Source organism: Mchenga conophoros, linkage group LG1 (assembly GCF_057382185.1).
Source record: "Mchenga conophoros isolate Kocher_MC1m ecotype Shallow Benthic linkage group LG1, M_conophoros_male_GT1.1, whole genome shotgun sequence".
NCBI lineage: Eukaryota > Metazoa > Chordata > Actinopteri > Cichliformes > Cichlidae > Mchenga > Mchenga conophoros.
Window position 1 is genome coordinate 27,819,427 of NC_140526.1, and position 20,748 is coordinate 27,840,174.

The 20,748-nt window shown below is 43.3% G+C and overlaps 1 protein-coding gene across 3 annotated transcripts; it reads left to right on the forward strand.

The window, feature by feature from the left end:
• The first annotated feature begins 1,573 nt into the window (after positions 1–1,573).
• Positions 1,574–20,527, forward strand: fn1b (fibronectin 1b). 3 transcript variants are annotated; one of them, XM_085272642.1, is made up of 46 exons: positions 1,574–1,922; positions 2,135–2,260; positions 2,467–2,598; positions 2,841–2,972; positions 3,306–3,443; positions 3,527–3,673; positions 3,772–3,939; positions 4,135–4,317; positions 4,493–4,669; positions 5,057–5,212; positions 5,322–5,450; positions 5,586–5,729; positions 6,931–7,052; positions 7,799–7,967; positions 8,057–8,233; positions 8,873–9,001; positions 9,092–9,181; positions 9,271–9,465; positions 10,269–10,547; positions 10,656–10,919; positions 11,023–11,117; positions 11,352–11,520; positions 11,737–11,823; positions 11,991–12,182; positions 12,886–13,164; positions 13,376–13,567; positions 13,652–13,741; positions 14,292–14,558; positions 14,681–14,797; positions 14,886–15,047; positions 15,135–15,290; positions 15,403–15,519; positions 15,700–15,969; positions 16,063–16,250; positions 16,329–16,416; positions 16,510–16,689; positions 16,775–16,864; positions 17,437–17,625; positions 17,723–17,812; positions 18,197–18,633; positions 18,715–18,853; positions 18,946–19,107; positions 19,194–19,319; positions 19,416–19,522; positions 19,615–19,707; positions 19,839–20,527. In XM_085272642.1, exons 1-46 carry the CDS (start codon positions 1,781–1,783, stop codon positions 19,914–19,916), a joined length of 7,359 nt encoding a protein of 2,452 aa, XP_085128768.1. In that variant the 5' UTR covers positions 1,574–1,780; the 3' UTR covers positions 19,917–20,527. The 3 variants fall into 3 exon arrangements, with proteins under 3 accessions (XP_085128768.1, XP_085128752.1, XP_085128759.1); XM_085272626.1 differs by lacking the exon at positions 12,886–13,164 and having other exon boundaries at positions 1,575–1,922; XM_085272633.1 differs by lacking the exons at positions 2,135–2,260; positions 12,886–13,164 and having other exon boundaries at positions 1,575–1,922.
• The last annotated feature ends 221 nt before the right edge of the window (positions 20,528–20,748 follow it).

The window sequence follows — 20,748 nt, forward strand, 5'->3', positions numbered from 1 at the left end:
AGCTCATAAATCTGACAGAGATATAACAACCCAAGAAATTAAGTCATACCCAAAATGCACCACTCTATGGAGTAAATGTTTCTCTCTTTCAAATATTTATGCGTTCTTTTACACCAGGATCATCCTCCCGAAAATGCATGAGTGCACATTCAGGAAACCTGTTGCACAGCAGTGAATATGGAAGTTGATGTTAAGTAACACTTTAAGGCTCGCCGCTTGAAACTCTCTGGTGTTTCAAGTCTCCACGCTTTGGCGCTGTTGCACATGTGGAAAGAATTCAGAGGCTTTTTTCAAACAGGGGAGATTGGTGACTCAGTTGCACTCACTGTGCTTTTGGCTTTTGCTGTTTTTCTTCCTCTGTTTCCCAAAAAACATCTGCTTGCTGTTTAATTCTTCAGTCCTCTGGTATAACTTGTTCCTTGAACCTGAGGCAGGAATTATTACAGTCCGCAGTCGCGCACACAGTAGCTGCTCTCCTGACCAGACCCATGAGTAACAGCTCATGCAGCAGGACATGTCCAAAACAGCACAATGTGCTCTGGTTTACTGTTTCCGCCCACCTTGGAAATGTTATTTCACTTCATTTTTGAGATATTTAATATGAATATATATATTTTATTTCATGTCATGGAAATTAACTAATATATATATATATATAAAGTAAAGATACGTGTGTTTTGATTCCCCAGGATCACACCAGATTTGAGGTAATTTGGTAACATTTGGGTTAACATGATTTCATTAGGTAAAAGAATGTGGTTATAAAACACCACATGTGCATCCAATGATGAATGTACTTCTTAACATTTAGAAGAACATAATTTTTTTTTTTTTTAAAAAGAAAAGAAAAATAGCAGTAGGCTTATCCATTTAATCCTTAAAGAATTCTGGTATTTTAAAGTTACTTACTTTTAAGTATTTTCGAAAAGAAGCATCAGTTTTAGGAATAAAGATAAGATTAAAACAAAATCACGTAACATTAAAGAAAAAATGATGATTATACCAGATGTTATAGCATGGACAAAAAATATACATCTGTGAACTCCGTGAGCAGACATGGTGGAGGCATAAAGTTCCACTTTTTGTTACTTATCGACTCTGTGCCAAGCTGGGTAAAATTCACATACTGCAGTTTTATTTTTTTTTAAATTATAATTTAATGTAAAATATGTTCAATCCGTAGTTTAGATCCATAGGTCCCAATAGCTGCACAAATCCATGTAGGAGAGTGGTGTGGGAATTATAGAAACTATAGCATGAGGCCATTACTGTGTAATTCTGGGATTACAGTATAACAAATGTTATGGGCATTTCTTTCTCCTTCTTCTTTTTTTTGCGGTTATGTAAGACTCGCACTGAATTGTTGCGCCTCAACGTGACTTCCCAACCCTACACAGGGCAGCACGTGTGCAGATGAACAGATTACAGAAGCTTATTTATCTTCATTGCTTGATGTTTTTTCTTCAAAATGAGGATTATAAGTATTGCTCACACTTTGTCGGGCGGGTCTTCCAGTCTCCCGTTAAACCCCTCCTCTGCTGCTGTGGCGGTCCCAGTATATAACCAGCGCGCAGCCCTCTGCTAGGTCTGGCGCACCAGCTGCGATTCGGCCAAGTGAACTGCCGAGAAGGAGCAGCCGAGGTAGCTGAGAATAAGGGGCAGGAACCAGCTCTCTCCAAGCCCTTTAATACTTCACTTGCTTTTTTTTACTTTTTGCTATTGCTTTTTTTCCCATCATCTAAGTTTTTTCTGCTTTTCATTGAAATATCCGTTCCATAAGATGAAGGGTAGCCCGCTCACAGGGTTACTGCTTGCGCTGTGCGTAAGCAGCGCAGTTCACGGCTTGCCAAAGAAGAACAAAAGACAAACTGGCCAGTATCAGGTGTATCCCGAGCTTCACGATACATCGGCTATTAATCCAGGTTGGTACAAGAACTTATTCTTGAATTCAGGGGGCCTGACTGTGTAACTTCATGCATTAGAAAGGTATTTCTAGTGCGTTTTGTGTTAAATGAAAACAACAACAACAAAGAAACACGTGATTTCGATATGTTTCTTTCCATGTGAGCCAAAGCAAACAAAAAGATTAATGTTCATTCTACTGTTAAAATGTTTAATAATATATTATTTGTAGTCGGCTGTGAGGAAAACGGTCGCTCATACAGAGTGAACGAACAGTGGGAGAAACGTTACCTTGGTAGCACGTTGGTGTGCACCTGCAGTGGAGCAGCAGGCATCAAGTGTAAAACTAAGCCTGAAGGTTAGTGCGTCTTTGTAGTGCACTATCACTTGTTTCACGACTCTTGTGTTGATCCCGACAAGTGAAAAACAAAACACACACAAAAAGCAACGAATACACGGAGAAAGGCACAGATGTTGTGCGTTTTTACGCAGCAAGAGAAGACTCTAGAACAGCTTCTCGGTAAGAGCCTCTTTAACTTTGTGCTGTTTGTTTTTTCCTCTCAGTGGAGGAATCCTGTTATGATAAGTACAATGACCGGACATACCAGGTGGGTGAAACCTATGAGAGATTACATGAGAGGATGACTTGGGACTGCACCTGCATTGGTTCCGGCAAGATCAGCTGCACAATAGCGCGTGAGTTCCTAGAATACCAAATACTAACCTTGTTGAAACAGCATAATGTGCTGGAGTGGTATGTCTTAGCATGGTAGTTTTTTCTTTGTCAAAGTGCATGACACACATGGCAATACCTCTGCATGGTTCAGTTTATTCCTGAAATTAAGTTTTAATTATTGAACCAGAATTTGTATATGTGTGCCATCTCGCATATACAAGAGGTCTTTGAAATCAGCAAGTTCACATTTTGTCATTCACAGATCGATGCCACGATGGTGGGAGGTCTTATAAAATCGGGGACACTTGGCAGAGGCCTCATGACACCGGTGCCTACATGTTGGAGTGTGTGTGTCTTGGAAATGGCAAAGGAGAGTGGACATGCAAACCTCTCGGTGAGCAGGGCAGAAAAGAAAATTTCACAAATGAACTATGAAAAGCAGACAAATGTAAAATATTGCAAAAGATCAAAGTTTATATATTCATCATACACACAAACATGGATGCACACACACACATTTCCCAGAAGCGTAACTCTTTGATACCACTGCAAATATTTGACATGAGTCCAGTCAAACAAGATAAGCGAGTGAGACAGCATGTCCTCTGATTTGCTCATCTTTCACTCCAGCTATTGATTTTTGTTTGGTTTATGTCTAATACAAATTGCCCAGTGTGATTTAGATTCTGCATATTCAGTAAATCAAAATTTGTTTATTTTTCTGCAGGGGAAAGGTGCTATGACAATAGCTTAGCTGCCACGTATGCTGTAGGAGACACCTGGGAGAAGCCATACCAAGGCTGGATGATGCTGGATTGCACCTGTATGGGCGAGGGGAATGGACGCATCACATGCACCTCAAGAAGTAAGCAGAATCCAAACATACACAAGCACAAATGCAAGCTTTTCTTCAGGGGCAGCTACTAACCACTGTTGTACACCAACCAGACCGCTGCAATGACCAGGATACAAGGAGGTCCTACCGTATTGGAGACACATGGACGAGGACTGACACAAGCGGACATCGCCTGCAGTGTGTGTGCCTAGGAAACGGCAGAGGAGAATCAAAGTGTGAAAGACACAGCTCAGGAAGAGGTGAGACTTGTAAATCAGAAACCAGTGCTCAACAAGAGCTCTGAGCTTGTCGCTGTTAACAGACCTGACGTTGGTTGTTTTTTAAAATGTGTTTACAGCCAGAGTTGTGTTGACCCCAGTCCGGCAGCTTGAGCTTCCCGCTGAGAGAACCTGTCGCACCGACTCTGGAGCCTACTACTACGATGGACAGCGCTGGATCAAAAACCAGGGCAGCAAACAGATGCTCTGTACCTGTTTGGGCAATGGAGTCAGCTGTCAAGAATGGGGTGTGTACCAGAAGCAAATAAAATTGGGTATTTTAATACAGAAGTCTTGAGGCTGGCTCAAGTGGCTCTTGGAGTCAATCCCAGAGAAATTGCAGTCTTTTGTAATTTTCTGTTGGTTCCATTCAGCTCTGCATGTTGCTCTTTGAATGGTATACTGAAGTCATTTTTCCCACCCTCCCTCCCCTTTTCCCACAGAGGCCAGGAACCAGGTGTACGGTGGGAACTCTGATGGCCAACCCTGTGTATTCCCCTTTGTCTTCATGGGGAAGACCTACTACTCTTGCACCTCAGATGGACGTTCAGATGGGCAGCTGTGGTGCTCTACAACCTCAGACTATCAGAGAGACCAGCAGTACTCTTTCTGCACTGAAAAGAATGGTGAGACTCAGGAACATAGATGTAAACGGCAACTTTGTCCCAAAAATTGATGTGCAGTTACTGTTGTCTAGCATCTTTAGTTTATCCACTCACATAATAAAGATTGTGTGAATAATTGTGTGGTTAGAGCCAATTAAGCATGCATTAACTTGTATGTGTACTTTCTTGAATCCAGCAATTGTGACAACACGGGGTGGGAACTCCAATGGGGCCCTGTGCCACTTTCCCTTCCTCTACAGCGGTCGCAACTACACCGATTGCACCACCGATGGGCGCCGTGACAACATGAGATGGTGTGGCACCACCTACGACTATGATTCAGAACAGCGTTTTGGATTCTGTCCCATGGCTGGTGAGTGTGTTTGCTGTTTTTCTCATTTGAAGGTACTGAACTGGTATATTGTTATATAACACAGCTGGGCATTTAAATACTTTTGCCATTTTTGTTCCGATTGCACAAAATGCTTTTTGTCTTCTTCTCATCAAGTCGTTTCTCACAGACGATAATGATGATTTGGTTGCAAGGTTCACTTGTAGACAATTGGGGAGTAAATAATTGGCACTTAAAGAGGTCATGGGAGAGTGATGATGCTATTAAGGCTGTTACGTAACAGTAACATACAAATTCTGGGTTGAAGTGGACCAAGAAAAACTCTGTGTCTGGACATACGCAGCACCATGTGAATGTATACATGTACCAACACACTGATAGCTTTTTTATGTTTCCTTCTGTAATTAGCTCATGAAGAGGTATGCACCACCAGTGATGGAGTGATGCGCCGTGTGGGCGACAAGTGGGACAAACGCCATGACGTCTTGGGTCACATGATGCAGTGCACATGCCTGGGAAACGGCCGTGGGGAGTGGAACTGTGTTGCTTACTCACAGCTTTTAGGTCAGAGGGCTAAATCTAACAAAACCTTTTATATTTTGTCTTCAAATACTTTGCGAATAATGTGAAAGTTTAAATAATTCATCTTCCTGTCTTTTCTCTGTGCATCCAGATCAGTGTATAGTTGATGGTTTGACCTATGAAGTTAACCAGGAATTCACCAAGCGCCACGACCAAGGCTACATGATGAACTGCACCTGCTTCGGACAAGGACGTGGATACTGGAAGTGTGACGCTATTGGTACGTTCACGGCTCGTTACTGATTGGCTTTTTGGGGACTAAATACTGAGAACTGCTGCAGCTTCAGAAAAACAACCCCGCTGTCGTCTGTCCCATCTGCTCCACTCTTTTGTCTCCTTGTGTTTTCTGCAATAGATCAGTGTCAAGAACCACAAACCAGGACGTTCTATCAGATCGGCGAGACGTGGGACAAAGCCATCCATGGCATCTACTACCGCTGTTATTGTTATGGCAATGGGATTGGAGAAATGAGATGCGAGCCCCAGCAGACCTACCAAGGTAAAAATGCACAGCTCTGTTTTAAAAGTCCACATGTTCTGAGTCATAGAGAGTACATGAAAGATGGGAGTAGCTACTTTTGATACCCTTTGATTTTTTGGACTGCCATTCTGAATGCTTAGTTTTGGCATTTTAGGTGTTCCACCGTGGCCAGATCGACTTATTCAAAATAGTTTCTTCAGCATCTAAGGGACTTCTGTGGTCAAAAATGAGCCAGAATGTAAACAAACAGGTAGAAAATTTAGCCTGAAGAACATCCTAAACCTAAAGCTTTTCTCATTTGTAACCATTGGTCTGAATGTCCTTTCTTTTAGCTTTTCCACCGACCTATATGGATTTTGGTGCTCAGTTAATGTTTGCTGTACTAAACCAACTCCCATTAATTATTGACTTCCTCCCACTTAATCCTAACCTTGCCAGACAGGTGGAGGGAAGTGGGAGTTTGTGGGGTTTTTTTTATTGCGTAACTTTAAAGTCTGCCGAATGTTGAAATTTTGGCAAGCTGGAGGCACCCTGTCTGTCTGATGCTGAGTGATGTTTTGTTGACTTGCTAAGCTGGAACAAGGTGAATTGCTGAACAAGGGAGAGGGGCTTAGAAGGCAGTCACTTCCTGCCTGGGGGAATTTGTACTGCTTTGTGAGCCTTGAATCAAACAACACTGACCTTGCTAAATGAATCTCACGCAATCAGGAAGTCCTATATCTATCTATCTATCTATCTATCTATCTATCTATCTATCTATCTATCTATCTATCTATCTATCTATCTATCTATCTATCTATCTATCTATCTATCTATCTATCTATCTATCTATCTATCTATCTATCTATCTACCTATCTACCTACCTACCTACCTACCTACCTACCTACCTACCTACCTGTCTGTCTGTCTATCTATTTATGGGTGTGTGTGTGTTCTCTAGGGAACAGAGACGAGATAAACCATGATGAATATAGTATGCAGACGTTATATCTGACTTGAAAATGTCTGTGGGTGTTTGAGCTGGTTTAGCATCGTCTGGTGGTTTGATTCTGTCCCCGAGCAATGACGCCCTCTGACAGAACTCACCGAAAAGTAGCCAACTTTCACCCACACTCCCTACACACAATGCTGTTAAGTTATGTGAAAAAAAATCTTCTCACTTCCACCCTTTCCTTTACTCCTGATGTCTTCTCCTAAATCTTTTTTTTTTCTCCTTAGATGGCCGCAGACCAATCCAGGTGATCATCACAGAGGCTGGGAAACAGTCCGACTCTCGCCCTATTCAGTGGAACGCCCCTTCATCTGTTCAGATCACCCAGTACATCCTGAAATGGAGAGTTGTGAGTCTCACTTTCGCTTCCCTCGGTTACAAATTGCCTCCAGAAATGAAAGCGAGTCGTATTTCTTTGCTCAAAATTGGGCTTTAATTTTGCTGAATAGTAGCATTTAGTAAAGGCGGATACATTTGTGTTTGAGGGTGAGTGCCTCTGGTGAAGTCTGAAGGTTGAACAAACAAAGTGATTAGAGGGTAAACTTACTTGCCTTTGCAGTCTGTACACGCAGACACCGGTTTTTAGCAGATTCCCAGATAAACATCCAGTGTTGTTGTTTTTTCTCTTTGAAGACCTCAAAGACGTCTTGAGGCAGGTTGAGATGTTAATGAACTTCAACTGAAGTCAAACTTGCTTCCGCTTTATGGGTTTGGACTGTATTTCTTGGACAGCAAAGCCACTCAAAGTCTAAAACCTGCTTGAAAAGTTTATATTTTTCTAACAGTTCAAAGCCAGTTGACATACTCCTAATGGAAGAGCTGACACTGAATGGCTGCCCAGTCTCCAATATATACAGACCACAGGTTTATTTCCCAGAGCTAATTAATGACTCCACTGCACACCCTTTTGATTTATTTAGTCATAACTGTCTTTGCCCACAGGTGGATTTTACCTCATTATAAAGTAAATATAGATGTTTAAATCTCTATTTTTTCCCTAAGCGCTTTTGAAAAGTTCTTGTTGAGTACCTCTTCTTTATCTTCACAGATTAAAAGGTTTAAACTTGTCAACCTCTCGTTATCGCTAATCTGCAGAAAAACACCCGTTCTCCCTGGAGAGAGGTCACCATCCCGGGCAACATCAACTCCTACACCATTAGCGGGCTGCGTCCAGGCATCACCTATGAGGGTCAGCTCATCAGCATTCAGAACTATGGACGCCGTGAGGTCACGCGCTTTGATTTCACTACTAACCTTGGCTCCTGTGAGTATGCTGTACAGCTACATGGCTACACCAAAGCAGCACATCTAAAGAAATATTTAAAATAACGCCATGCTCCTTAATTTCAAAAGTGGAGACATATGAGGGAGAGACGACTGCACCTCCACCTGTGTTGGACACCTCCGAGTCTGTGACAGAAATCACCTCAAACAGCTTTGTTGTATCCTGGACATCAGCTGATACAACCATCTCTGGCTTCAGGGTGGAGTATGAGCTCAGTGAGGAGGGGTCCCAGCCTAAAGTTCTAGGTGAGAGCCTTTGACCATCCCTGAAACCTCCGTAATGCCTCCATATTTCCTGCAGATCAATTCAGTTTTTATTAGATTAGATTAGATAAGATAGAACTTTATTAATCCCTCGGGTGGGTTCCTCTGGGAAATTCGATTTCCAAAAAAAGCACAGCACCGACAGAAGTTACAGAGTTACAGAATATTATATATATATATATATATATATATATATATATATATATATATATATATATATATATATATATATATATATATAATACAGAGACAATATAAATAAAATATACGAAGGGGATAAATAGAATAAATAGGAATAAAAATAAAAATACAAGTGAATTGCACATTTCAAGTATTGAGTCTATTGCACCGTTGACTATTTACAAAAGTGTTGCACAGTGAGGTGAAGAGGCACTACAGCTTAGTTGTCCCCCCCTCCTTTGTCCTCCTGTTTCCCCTCCCTCTCCCCTCCAGAGAGGAGTTAAACAGTCTGATGGCGTGTGGGACAAAGGAGTTTTTAAGTCTGTTAGTTCTTGTCTTTGGGAGAAGCAACCTGTCACTGAACAGACTCTTCTGGTTGTTAATGGCTCTGGGAGGCTCTGCCATTATTATACAGAGTTCTGACTTTTGACTGTGTTCCAGATGTTCCTCGCACATCCACCTCTGTCACCATCAGTAATCTCCTGCCTGGACGCAGATACAACGTCAGCGTCTTCGAGGTCCCAAGTCGGGGGCAGCCCAACCTCATCCTCACTACCTCACAGACCACAGGTAGGAGAAGCTCTCTTCTCCACTGTCGTGATGTTACACTCATAGTCACCAAGTGCGTTTGAAAGAATGATCCTCTCATCCTTTGGGCAGCTCCTGACGCACCTACTAGGCATGTTGTCAATGAAGTGGGAGAAACCTCCATCCAAATCAGCTGGTCCAGACCTCAGGCTCCTATTACTGGTAACAAACCATTTATTTTGTATTTGTTTGAGATATAAATCCTTTTTCTTATCCTGGCTTTGTGTATAACTGTATACTTGTGCCTGCAGGCTACCGTGTGGTTTACACACCATCAGTGGAAGGCAGCAGCACAGAGCTGACCCTCCCAGAGTCAGAGACGTCCGTGACCCTGGTTGACCTTCGCCCCGGTCTGCTTTACAACATCAGCATCTATGCCGTGGAAGAGGACCAGGAGAGTGAGCCTGTTTTTGTACAGGTCAACACTGCTGGATCTCCTACGCAAGGTAGACATAATATGCCTTTTAAACAGAATCAATTCACGAGTTAGCACTGTAAAACTTAATTTTTCTTTTTGTGAAAGATTTGAACAATATGCTGTTCTTTAGATCGCTCAGGATTCTTTTTAGTTGATTCTTAGCCTTTCGGCTGTCTGTGAAGGCTGAACAGATTCAGTTTATACTTGCAGCTGGAGATTCCTTGTAGGGCCTTAGAAAGGGCTTTTCACTGCTCAGTTAAGAGGGCTTGTCAAAACATGGCTTTGTCAAAATGTGCTTTTATGGTTATAGCCGTGCCATTGTAACATTTTTCTTCCTGTCTCCTTAAATATTATGGACCTCAGACTTCTTTTAAATCAGACTTGGCCGCAAAACAGTGACCTCTTTAAACTTAGTTTAAAACACTTAGAAAAGCAAGGATGCATTCATAAATCATTCATAAATCATTCATAAATCATTCTAATATCTTTGAGAATATTTTTAAATGGATTTCCATTTTAGACTCTAAGCTAACAGCATCTATTTTATCTAAGCCAAGTACAATTAAATTAAAGATTTTTAAAAAGCAGCAGTAATATTTGCACCCAATAATGCATATTTAGCTCTGTATACTTATTATATATAACTTAGGTATGAGTTTTATTTTTTTTTAAAGGTTATGTTTTTACCTATGGGGCCTAATAAATGTAAAATAAATATTAAGTTCACATCTGTCTCCAAACATAACCAATGACATAGTAAAAAAACTCCTGAGGAGACTCTAAGGTTTGACTGTGACCCTTGTTAGTCAACTAGCACTCTCCTCTCCACAGAGGTGGTCCAAGCCCCCACAGACCTGCAGTTCTACGAGGTTTCGGATACGAAGGTCACCATCACCTGGACCGGTCCACCCAATGAGGTGTCAGGTTACAGAGTCACTTTCTCCCCCGTTGGGTCTGATGGCACTGACGTAAGGCCCCTGGGGCTGCCTGTCTCCACCAGTGCATACTCTGAGATCACCCACTTGCAGCCAGGCACGCTTTACCGCTTCTACGTCTATGCCATCAACGGCGGAGTGGAGAGTGAGCCTCTTGTAGGAGAAAAGGCTACTAGTAAGTGCCACTTTGGAAAAAAGCCCAAATACATAAACGCAGGGATTTTATCCAAAACACAACAGATCTTTTTTGCCTTACATGTGTTATGCTTTCTGCCTCCTCCAGAACCTGATGCACCCACCGATGTACGCTTCACTGAGATCGGCCCTGACAGCGCACTGATTGTCTGGGAGGCTCCTCGTGCCATTGTCAGTGGTTTCCGCCTTTACCTGAGCATCGAAGGCTCAAGTCCCATTGAAAAGAGGATCCCAGGCAGGGTCACCCAGTACCTACTGAGGAATCTACGTCCAGATACGGAGTACACTGCCACCCTTTACTCTGATCTCGAAAATGAGCTCAGCGAGGGCGTCACCACATACTTTACCACCGGTCGGTATTTGGAGAAACCGAACACAAGTAAAGATGGGAATAAATTGCTCCAATCATTTTAAAATATTGTCCCCCCCCCTTCCCTTTCTTCCCTTTCTTACAGCTCCCCAGATGGGAAATGCTCCCACTTTCAGTACTGAGGTTACCGACACCTCGATCATCGTCACCTGGATACCCGTCCACAGGTTCAGCTACAAGGTTAGCTCATTACATTAAAGGAATCACTGGAGCTGTTCACTAACTACTTATCTCCAAGCAGTGCCCAAGCACATTTAGAAGCTAACTGGTGAACATAGCGGAACCGTAAAGATCCAAAGAGTCTAATATTTACTCTCTGCTGTGGGCAGATTTTAGGCCATTGCTAATTGTTTCTAATTTTTTTTCTTTTAAGCGTATTCTCCAGTTTTTCTCATGTCCGTTTTATTTCCCCAGCTGTCTGTGCTGCCCAGCGAGGAAGGCGAGTCTCCCAGAGAAGAAACCTCTTCCTCTGGACGTGTTTATGTAGATGGTCTGACTCCAGGAACTCAGTACACCTACAGCGTTCAGCCCATCTACAATGGACAGAACCGCGGAAATCCCATCACCCGCAATGTTGTCACTTGTGCGTATCTGTTTTAATTTCACAAATAAAAAGCCAGGCACTGTGGTGACTGCTGAACAAAACCAACTGTAAAACCAGTTGTGTGACCGATCATCCGGTCTGCTCTGAGCTGACAGAGTGCCGTTAAAACCATTTGGCGTGATTTTGTGCCAGATATTTTTTGCTGCGCTGAAGTTTTTTTTTCAATGCGTCATGGTCTGCTGTTTCTTGTTGCAGCTCTATCTCCTCCCACTGACCTCAGACTTGAGTCCAACCCGAACACAGGAGTTCTCACAGCCTACTGGGTAGCCTCCAAAACACCAGGTAAATATTGACTTTGCTCCCCACGCACTGACATCACAGAAGGTCTCTAGACCTTGGCCTTCAAATAGTTTTTTTTCTTTTCACTAGAACAAAAAGCTGTTCCTGGTATTTCCTTTTGATTTCTAATATTAATTCATTAATTTGTTATATTTCCCGTCTCTCTGCAGGTATTACAAGCTACCGAGTGACAAGCAGACCAACCAATGGCCAGAGAGGATACTCCCTTGAAGAGATTGTTGCAGTTGATCAGACCTCAGTTGTTCTAGAGCACTTGACTCTGGGTATGGAGTACAACATCAGCGTGTTCGCTACCAAGGACAATGTGGAAAGCAGTCCAGTGTCCACTATTGTCACAACAGGTAGGAGCCAGAGGAAGTCATTTACACGTGGTAGAAAGCCACAAAGACTAGTGTGTCTGGTTCATCGTGAGGAACAAATGACATAATTTTCCCATTCAATGAAAATGGACCCTGCTACTCCCATCCCCACAGAGCTTGGCCTAGTTTCAGAAGAAACTAAAGCTGCATTAGTTAATTTTTACCCACTAGATAGAAGAATAATGTCATTATGTACAAAAATACACTTACATTTTGAAGTTAGCGAAAAGATTACCCATTTGCACATTTGGTAGCCATGGGACTGTGTGCTGGAGCTCACTATTTGGCAACCAATTTAAATCTAAATGTCAGTGTTCTTTAAGCTCAGTTTTGGTTCAAATGTCTAATGCAGCTTTTTTTTACTGCTAGCATGATTATTGGCTAACTGACCATTTGCATGGAAATCGTGTTTATCACTTGGTAGGGTGAATATTTTTGGGATTTTTTTGCACGTCCATTAGTAGTATTATTACTGCCTTATATTTACCTTTAATTATAATTTTAATTCTGAATGTTTTCCAATCCAGTTATGTGTAATTGTCTTGCATGGTTACTGTTATACCCAGGTTCTCTGAACGCTTCATCGGGAATTAAATGAATGTTCTTGATTTAACCAATGAAATAATTGGGGCTTTTCTGTCTGTCTAATTTTGCTTGCGCTTTGCAACATGCCTAACCCTTTCAGACATCCCCGCTCCAAGTCAAATTGACTTTGTCGACGTTACTGACACCACCATTGGGCTACGCTGGATCCCTCTGAACAGTACCACCATTATTGGTTACCGGATAGTGGTAGTAGCTTCAGGCCAGAGCTTGCCAATTTTTCAAGATATGGTGGAAGCATCTGCTGGTTATTACACGATTCGTGGTTTGGAGCCCGGTGTGGACTATGACATCAGTATCTTCACTGTTACAGAAGAGGGGGACAGCGAGCCGGCCACACACACAAAGCAAACGCATGCTGGTGATTTATTCTTTCAGTCCATCACTGGGGAGGGGTTGGGTCTTGATCTGAGGCACCTTTATTCTTTTTTAAGTGTGCCACACTGCAGTAAATATCTGAATTTAATCATTTCTCTGATATTTTCTTTGTGCCACTGGAAGTCGTCCGTTATTTTCTTAAACTCATTGCGTTACCAGTGATAGCTATAGCTTATAACTCCTCATTTTTACAGCCATTCCAGCTCCCACCAACCTGCAGTTTGGAGGAGTGGGCCCTGACCACATTAGGGTGACTTGGTCAGTCCCCAGAATTGCCACACCAAACGACATCTCTCGGTTCGTTATCCGTTATCACCCTGTATCCACTGATAATGACATCAAGGAGGTCAATGTTGGAGGAGCTACCAACACCTACTTGCTGCAAAGTAAGAAGAACTCAGAGGCTTGAAAAGGCAAAATGACTTGTGCTCCATCTCGAACAATACTAATTGTACCAATCATCTTCACAGACCTGCAGCCCAACACTGACTATCGTATCAGTGTGGTGTGTGTGTATGGTGAACGAGAAAGTAGACCAGCCACAGGGACTCAAAAAACCAGTGAGTATCTACACAGGTGGCCTCACAGAAGAACCAAGGGTGTTGCAAATAAAAGATGGCTGTAGCCCCCGAGTCTGAAATGTCCATCATTTTTCTAATGATGGGCGGGGGGAAACTTAAAAGAAGCATACGAGTCTATAAAGATCCCAATTCTCACTTCACTGGTATTAGTTTATTATCTCAGTCACTAGTTTCTTGATGTGATGTTCATTAGGGTAAAAAGGGTGTTAAACGAGAGTGTGAATACAGTGTGATTGACAAGATGTACGAGTGCGTAATATCCTGCAGAATAAACTACAACAGAATAACTACAATGCTACTATAAATAATATCAACAATAAATATTTGGTCTCTTATTCCAGAGTTACCTAATCTGTTTAAAGCTTGCCTGCATTTGGTGACTTTTTGTTTGATTTTTATTAATATCATAATACCATTTCACATATTTTACATTAACGTTTGCTTATTTCTACTAGAAAGACTGTATTTGGCATTATCTTTGTATATAACTGAAAATGTATCTCAGTTTTTCACTACATTTTTCTTCCAGCGCTGGATTCCCCGACTGGCTTGGACTTCTCCGACATTCGGACCGACTCCTTTACAGTTCACTGGCAAGCTCCACAGGCTAGAATCACGGGCTACCGAATCCGCTATCAGAAGACCAGTGGTGGACATGCCAAGGATGAGAGGCTCCCCCCAACCAGAACCCACTACACTTTGACTGGACTGTCACCTGAAACCGAGTACATGATATATGTGTATGCTGTGAGCAGCAGCCAGGAGAGTCAGCCTCTGACTGGCACACAGGCAACAAGTGAGTCCCACCTATTCTTTTAGTTAGTGGGCGTGATCATTCCTCATCTGTTTTAATGTTTTTTTTTTCCTCCATAATTATCCTCTGTGATTTTCTCTATTCTGTTATTTAATGTTTTTCAGTCTCTGATTCGCCCACTGACCTAGTGGTAACAAGATCCACCCCAACCGCCGTCACCATACGCTGGGATGCTCCCTCTATCTCAGTGAGAAACTACAGGATCACCTATGCAGGAACAAGTCTGTACATTTTATTTTTGAATTCTTGGTTTCCTCTAACGTCAGCCACACAAGTTTAACACTTGGGCCTTCTTTACTGCCCTCTCAGGTGGCGAGACTCCTCGGGAGATTAATGTCCCAGGCACTCAGACCACTGCCACCATCACCGGACTGAATCCCGGCACTGAATACACCATCACAGTCTATGCAATTAGCGGACGAGGCGATAACCCCGCCACCAGTGTTCCCGTCTACATAACACACAGGACTGGTACAGAAATACGGGAAAATTTTTGGAAAAGCAACTTAATGTTGAGTGTTTATGGTAAATCTAAAGCTTTATCCATTGTTCCTTTAGATATCGAGGCCCCCCCTGACATGCGGGTGGCTGATATAAGTGACAATGCCATCACAGTACGTTGGTCTCCTGCTCGGGGACCAATCAGAGGCTACAGAGTCACAAGTATTCCCAAAAATGGCGTGGGACCCTCGTACTCGGAGGATTTGGCTCCTGGTAAGGCCTGCAAGGAATGCCAGATGCTCACAATCAGATTGCCATGATGATTTAATTTTTCACACACAACACTCATCATCTTATTGGCTCCTTTTCTGCTCTCCTGTTACAGATCAGACCGAGGTGACTTTCACGGGTCTGATGCCCACTGCTGAGTATCTTGTGAGTGTCTATGCCCTGGGAAATAATGGACAGCCGTCTTCCCCGCTAATAGAAAATGCAGTCACTGGTTAGTCTCACTTAATTCACTTCTCTTTCAGCTCTAACTTTATTTGTCCGGATTCCCTTGCACTATGTTAGAGCTATACTCGGCAGTTTTGCTACAGGAAATTCAGGTAAATTTCCTCCAAAGCCAACAGGAAAAATCTATTTAGCACTGAGGAATCTTCCTGTTCCTCTTTTTCTGCAGCTATGGACCGTCCGAAGGAGCTCACCTTCTCTGACATCGACTCCACCTCCATGCGCATCTCCTGGGACAGCCCAGACGGCGCAGTAACGTCATACCGTGTCTTGTACACCAGTGCAGAGGAAGGTGAGAGAGAGCTGCGCCCAGCACCCAGAGGGGACCAGGACAGTGTGGTGCTGAGAAACCTTCGCCCTGGAACAGAGTATACTGTTAAGGTCATCGCCCTCCATGACCGAGCACCCAGCTCACCGTTGGTGGGAACTCAGGCCACAGGTAGCGCTAAGCAGAAATACACCAAAGCATTTGTCTCCATTTGATATCCCCGTCTTAAAACTTTGGCCTTGACACTGTGTCTTTGTGCTTCAGTAATCCCTGCTCCCACCAACTTGGCGATCTCTGAGGTCAGTCCTTCCTCCTTCACTGTGTCATGGCGAGCTCCAGACGCGCGCCTGACCGGCTACCGTGTAGTCGTGAGCCCCAAGAACATCAACAGCCCTCACAGAGAAATGAACGTTGCTCCGGACACCACTCGTGTTGTGGTGCCAGGGCTCATGGTAAGCAGAGTTCATGTGTGAATCTTTACATGGATCCACAATGGGTCAGTGAGTAAATATGAACGGTGTACTGTGTAGGTGGCAACCACATACCAGGTGCAGGTTTACGCTCTGAAGAACACAGTCACAAGCAGACCAGCGGAGGCAGAAGCCACCACGCTGCAAGGTAACGTGCTGCGCCATAAATGGACACATCTGCAGACCTCACTCGTGGTGTAACTGATCCTTTTAAAATTGCTTCTGTTTCACCTCAACGCAGCTTTGAGTGCTCCTCGCCGCGTGCGCGTCATCAAAGTAACGGATAGTTCTTTCACACTGACCTGGCGTTCCAAGCTGGAACCTTTCACTGGTTTCCTTATTGAAGCCATTCCCCAGAGTGGATCGTATCCCACCATCACCAAGACCATCCCAAGTGAAGCTTACACCTACACCCTCACCGGTACGCCACACTTTAACGCATTTAAGGTCTTAAAGAGTGATTTTGGAGCTTCAGTCTTGCTTTAAAGTGTGTTTTTGTGTTGTAGGTTTGCGGCCCAACACTGTTTACAATGTTAACATGTACACTCTGAGTGGGAACACAAGGAGCGACCCATTCACTCTCAGAATTCAAACAGGTAATGCAAAAATCCAGGTTTAAAAACTGCTTCTTTTTTTTTTTTAAAACAAATGTTAATTTCAGTGTAATATTCTGGTTTTTGATTTCTGTCATTACATAATGTTACAGTACACTGATCTGCACATCACAGTTTGCTGCCAGGTTTCCTTAAGTTATGTAATTCAAGAGACAACTGCAACTAGAAGAGGCAGAAGCATGCGAGGTTTCCTGACCTGTTTGGGGCTAGCAGCTTGAGGTCACCTAAATCTCTGGCAGTTTTGCATTTTTAATCTGATTGCGTACATCAGTTTTTCAAAGATTAAAAAATCACACTCGTGATGTAGAGGTCACAGAAATGCATGTATCAGATATGATACTTCTGGCATTACAGCGTTAAAGTGAGAAATAATTTGTAATTTTACAGCCAAAATTACAAAATAAATCCAGGCTGCTTGTATGATCTTACATCTTGATAATGGGTTAAGTGACAACAAATGCAGCTTCAGCCTCACACAAGTCACATCCTAGTTTGCACACACAGAGAAAAAAAATAGCATTCGGGCAGTTTAACAGCCGTATTTGTCCTTACAGTTGACCCGCTGGTCCAGGCGCCCACCAACCTGCAGTTTACGTCCGTCACCCCCTACTCCATCTCCTTCACCTGGCAGCCACCTGCCACGCAAATCACAGGATACTATGTCACCTATGAAGAGTCAGGAGGAAGACCACAGGAGCTTTTCCCAAGACCCCACGCTGGCCAAAACTACGCCACCATCGATGGTACGTACTTTTATTTGACATTTAAAGCTTCACGCAGGATTATCCTGACACACCAATTACGTGTGGAAAAACAACAGTTTTCCTTTTCTTTGCTCAGATCTAAGACCAGACACGGAGTACATCATCAAGATCATCGCCATCCAAAACACGCAGAGAAGCACACCTCTGGTGGGCAGGAGCAGGACTCGTGAGTACTTATACTGATACTTTTTTCTCTGTATGGTGACAAATGTGAAGTAAAAAGGATCCATTCAGAGTTCGAGTCAGTTACTGGTAAGATTAAGGGGTGAAACGGCAGCTTTCATCTGCTCAGCTGGAGCTGTATGAAGCTTTAGCTCAAGTGTGTTTCCAAAATCTAAAACGATAATACCCACTTTGTTATTTTGAATGTCCTCGCAAATGTCATTCAAAATATCTTGTGTGTTTGTAATAGTGCATTATGACACACTTTGCAGTGAGTTGCATTGCTACGTATCCGTCATCCCTTTTGGCTGAGATGTGTTAGAGCTGCTCTGCTTTAACTCCCCCTCGTCTAACCTGCTTGCTTCCGTAACCTCGTCTCTCCCGCCAGCTCAAGACCCCTTGCTTCCTTTGCCTCTGCCCCAGCCTAACCGCCCTGGAAATGGCAGGCTGGATGTGCCTGAATCTCTGGACAACAACGTCCAGTTAGTGGGCACCAATAGCCAGGATGGGTTTGGTGATCAGAGCCAGCATGTGGAGTACACAGAGTACAACAACAATGGAGACAACGGATATAATCGGAATCCACTTTCTCCCTATGGCCAAGTTCGTGAGCCCCTGGTGTTTGTGCCCCTTCCTGATGCAGAAGGCCGCAGAAAGCCCATTGTGAAGCTAAACATGCCCATTGGACCCATACTCTTTAACGAGACAAGTGTGCCGCTGGAGGCCCAAACTCAGACCACCGTCTCCTGGAAGCCTTATAGGCAGAGCAATGCCTACCTGGTGTCCTGTCATCCCATCACACAGCTAAATGAGAAGATGTTCCAGGTAAGGGGCCAGTCCATTATTCAATTATTCTCATTATTCCCATTTATGAGAATAAGCTATGATTTCTTCCTCTCTACCCAGGTCCGCCTGCCAGGCACAGCCACTACTGCTACCCTGCTAGGACTCACTCCCGGAGCAGACTATAACGTTATTGTGGAGGCACTCCTGGGGGCCCTAAAACACAAGATTCTGGAGCAGACAGTGACTGCTGGAAACACAAGTAAGCTTCCAGCTGTGATGTATCTGATTATTAAAGGAAACTGAATGAAGCCCATCGTGGTTAATTTTTCCCCCACTTTCTTCTTCCTTCAGTTACAGAGGGAGATTCCTCAAATAAAGACACGTGCTATGATGCCTTTACTGCCACCCATCACGACGTCGGTGCTGAATGGGAGCGGATGTCTGAGACAGGCTTCAAGCTGTCGTGCAGGTGTCTGGGCCTGGGCAGCGGCCACTTCAGATGTGATTCATCAAGTAGGTTTTTAGGGTATCTTTCCCCAATACGTGTACATGGATGGAAATTGAATAAGTTTCACTCGGTTACTGTATGTTCTTCTCAGAGTGGTGCCACGACAATGGCAACAACTACAGAATTGGAGAGAAATGGGACCGTCGCTCAGAGAACGGGAACTTAATGAGCTGCACTTGTTTAGGAAACGGCAAAGGAGAGTTTAAGTGTGAACCGCGTAAGGCCTCTTTAACTTTTTAATTGAAATGTTCTGTGGCTGTTACAAAGTGAATGAGCTGCGTGTCATTTTTAACCCAAATATCTATTCACGCAGATGAGTCCACGTGTTACGATGATGGCAAAACTTACCGGGTGGGCAACCAGTGGCAGAAGGAGTACCTGGGTTCTATTTGCACCTGCACGTGCTTTGGAGGACAACAGGTAAGACACGTGAGCCTTCCTCGTGTTCTCGTTACATCATACGGGATCATCCAGAAGAGGGCGTGGTTAAATGCTTTTCTTGCCTTTATTAGGGCTGGCGATGCGAGAACTGCAGGAGACCAGGTGGCGATGTCGATGTCGGTCTGCTGCAGCCAATCAGATATGGAGACAACACACTGCGCAAAGTAAGTGAAATGTATTGAAAATCAGGAGACATAATACAAACTGTAAATATCAGTTTTCAAATTGGAGTAATCTGTTGTGTAACAGTCTGCACGTGTCAAAGTTTAAAACTGTGCCACTGTTCATCCTCCAGAACATTCACTGCCCCATCGAGTGCCTCCGGCCTGAACTGCTGGCAGATGCACACGTTCCTCACAATCCTCGGGAATGATGAGCTGGTCATCTGACATCTGCTTTGCTCCCTTACCGTCAAGTTGCTGCACTGTCTCACCTTGTAGAAGCCACGCTGTCTGCAATGAAACAAACTAAGTGCCTTATCACATTGCTGACACATTGCCCTGCTGCCCTCATCATTAATCTTCACTTGAGTCTATTCACTGTCGACTTCCAGGCTTGTGATGTATTAGAAACAGAAACCCCCAACTTTCTAAAGTTATTTAGAACTTGTCCAGTCAGATTTACACATCTGTCAAGTTGGCATTTGTTTCCCATTTAATTTTTTTTTCTTTTCCAATTATATCCTGACCAAAACCCATAAAGTACGCACTGTGCTAAAAAATGTAGTTGTTACCAGTGTTGCTGAAACTGTCCTCAAAAATGTGCTTCTCTTTTCTGTAGCCCCTCTTCCATTACAGAGGGGTCGCACTGTGTGTGATTGACACATTCTGAAGTTCTGGTAATTTATCCCTTTGATCTCATCGTGTGAATGTGTTGAACAAGGATGTGAACCGTTCTATTTTTGTACTTTGTGCCAAAGTGTTTCTACCGATGACAAATAGAAGTCCCTTATTTTAATAAAGCTGGAGAGATTCTTAAACATTACCACGGTGTTGTGTTTTCTTATTAGGGTTGGGGGGTGGGTTAAGGTGCCAACAATAAGCTTACAATGGCAAGAAAAAATATTTGCCCTCTTCCTGTTTTCTGCATATTTGTCACACTTACATTTTCAGGTTTTTGATTATTCATATTTTGCATTTATTCATTTATCCAAATCTGGTTGGCCCCATGTGAAAAATGTATTGCTCCCTTTGCTGAATCGTGAT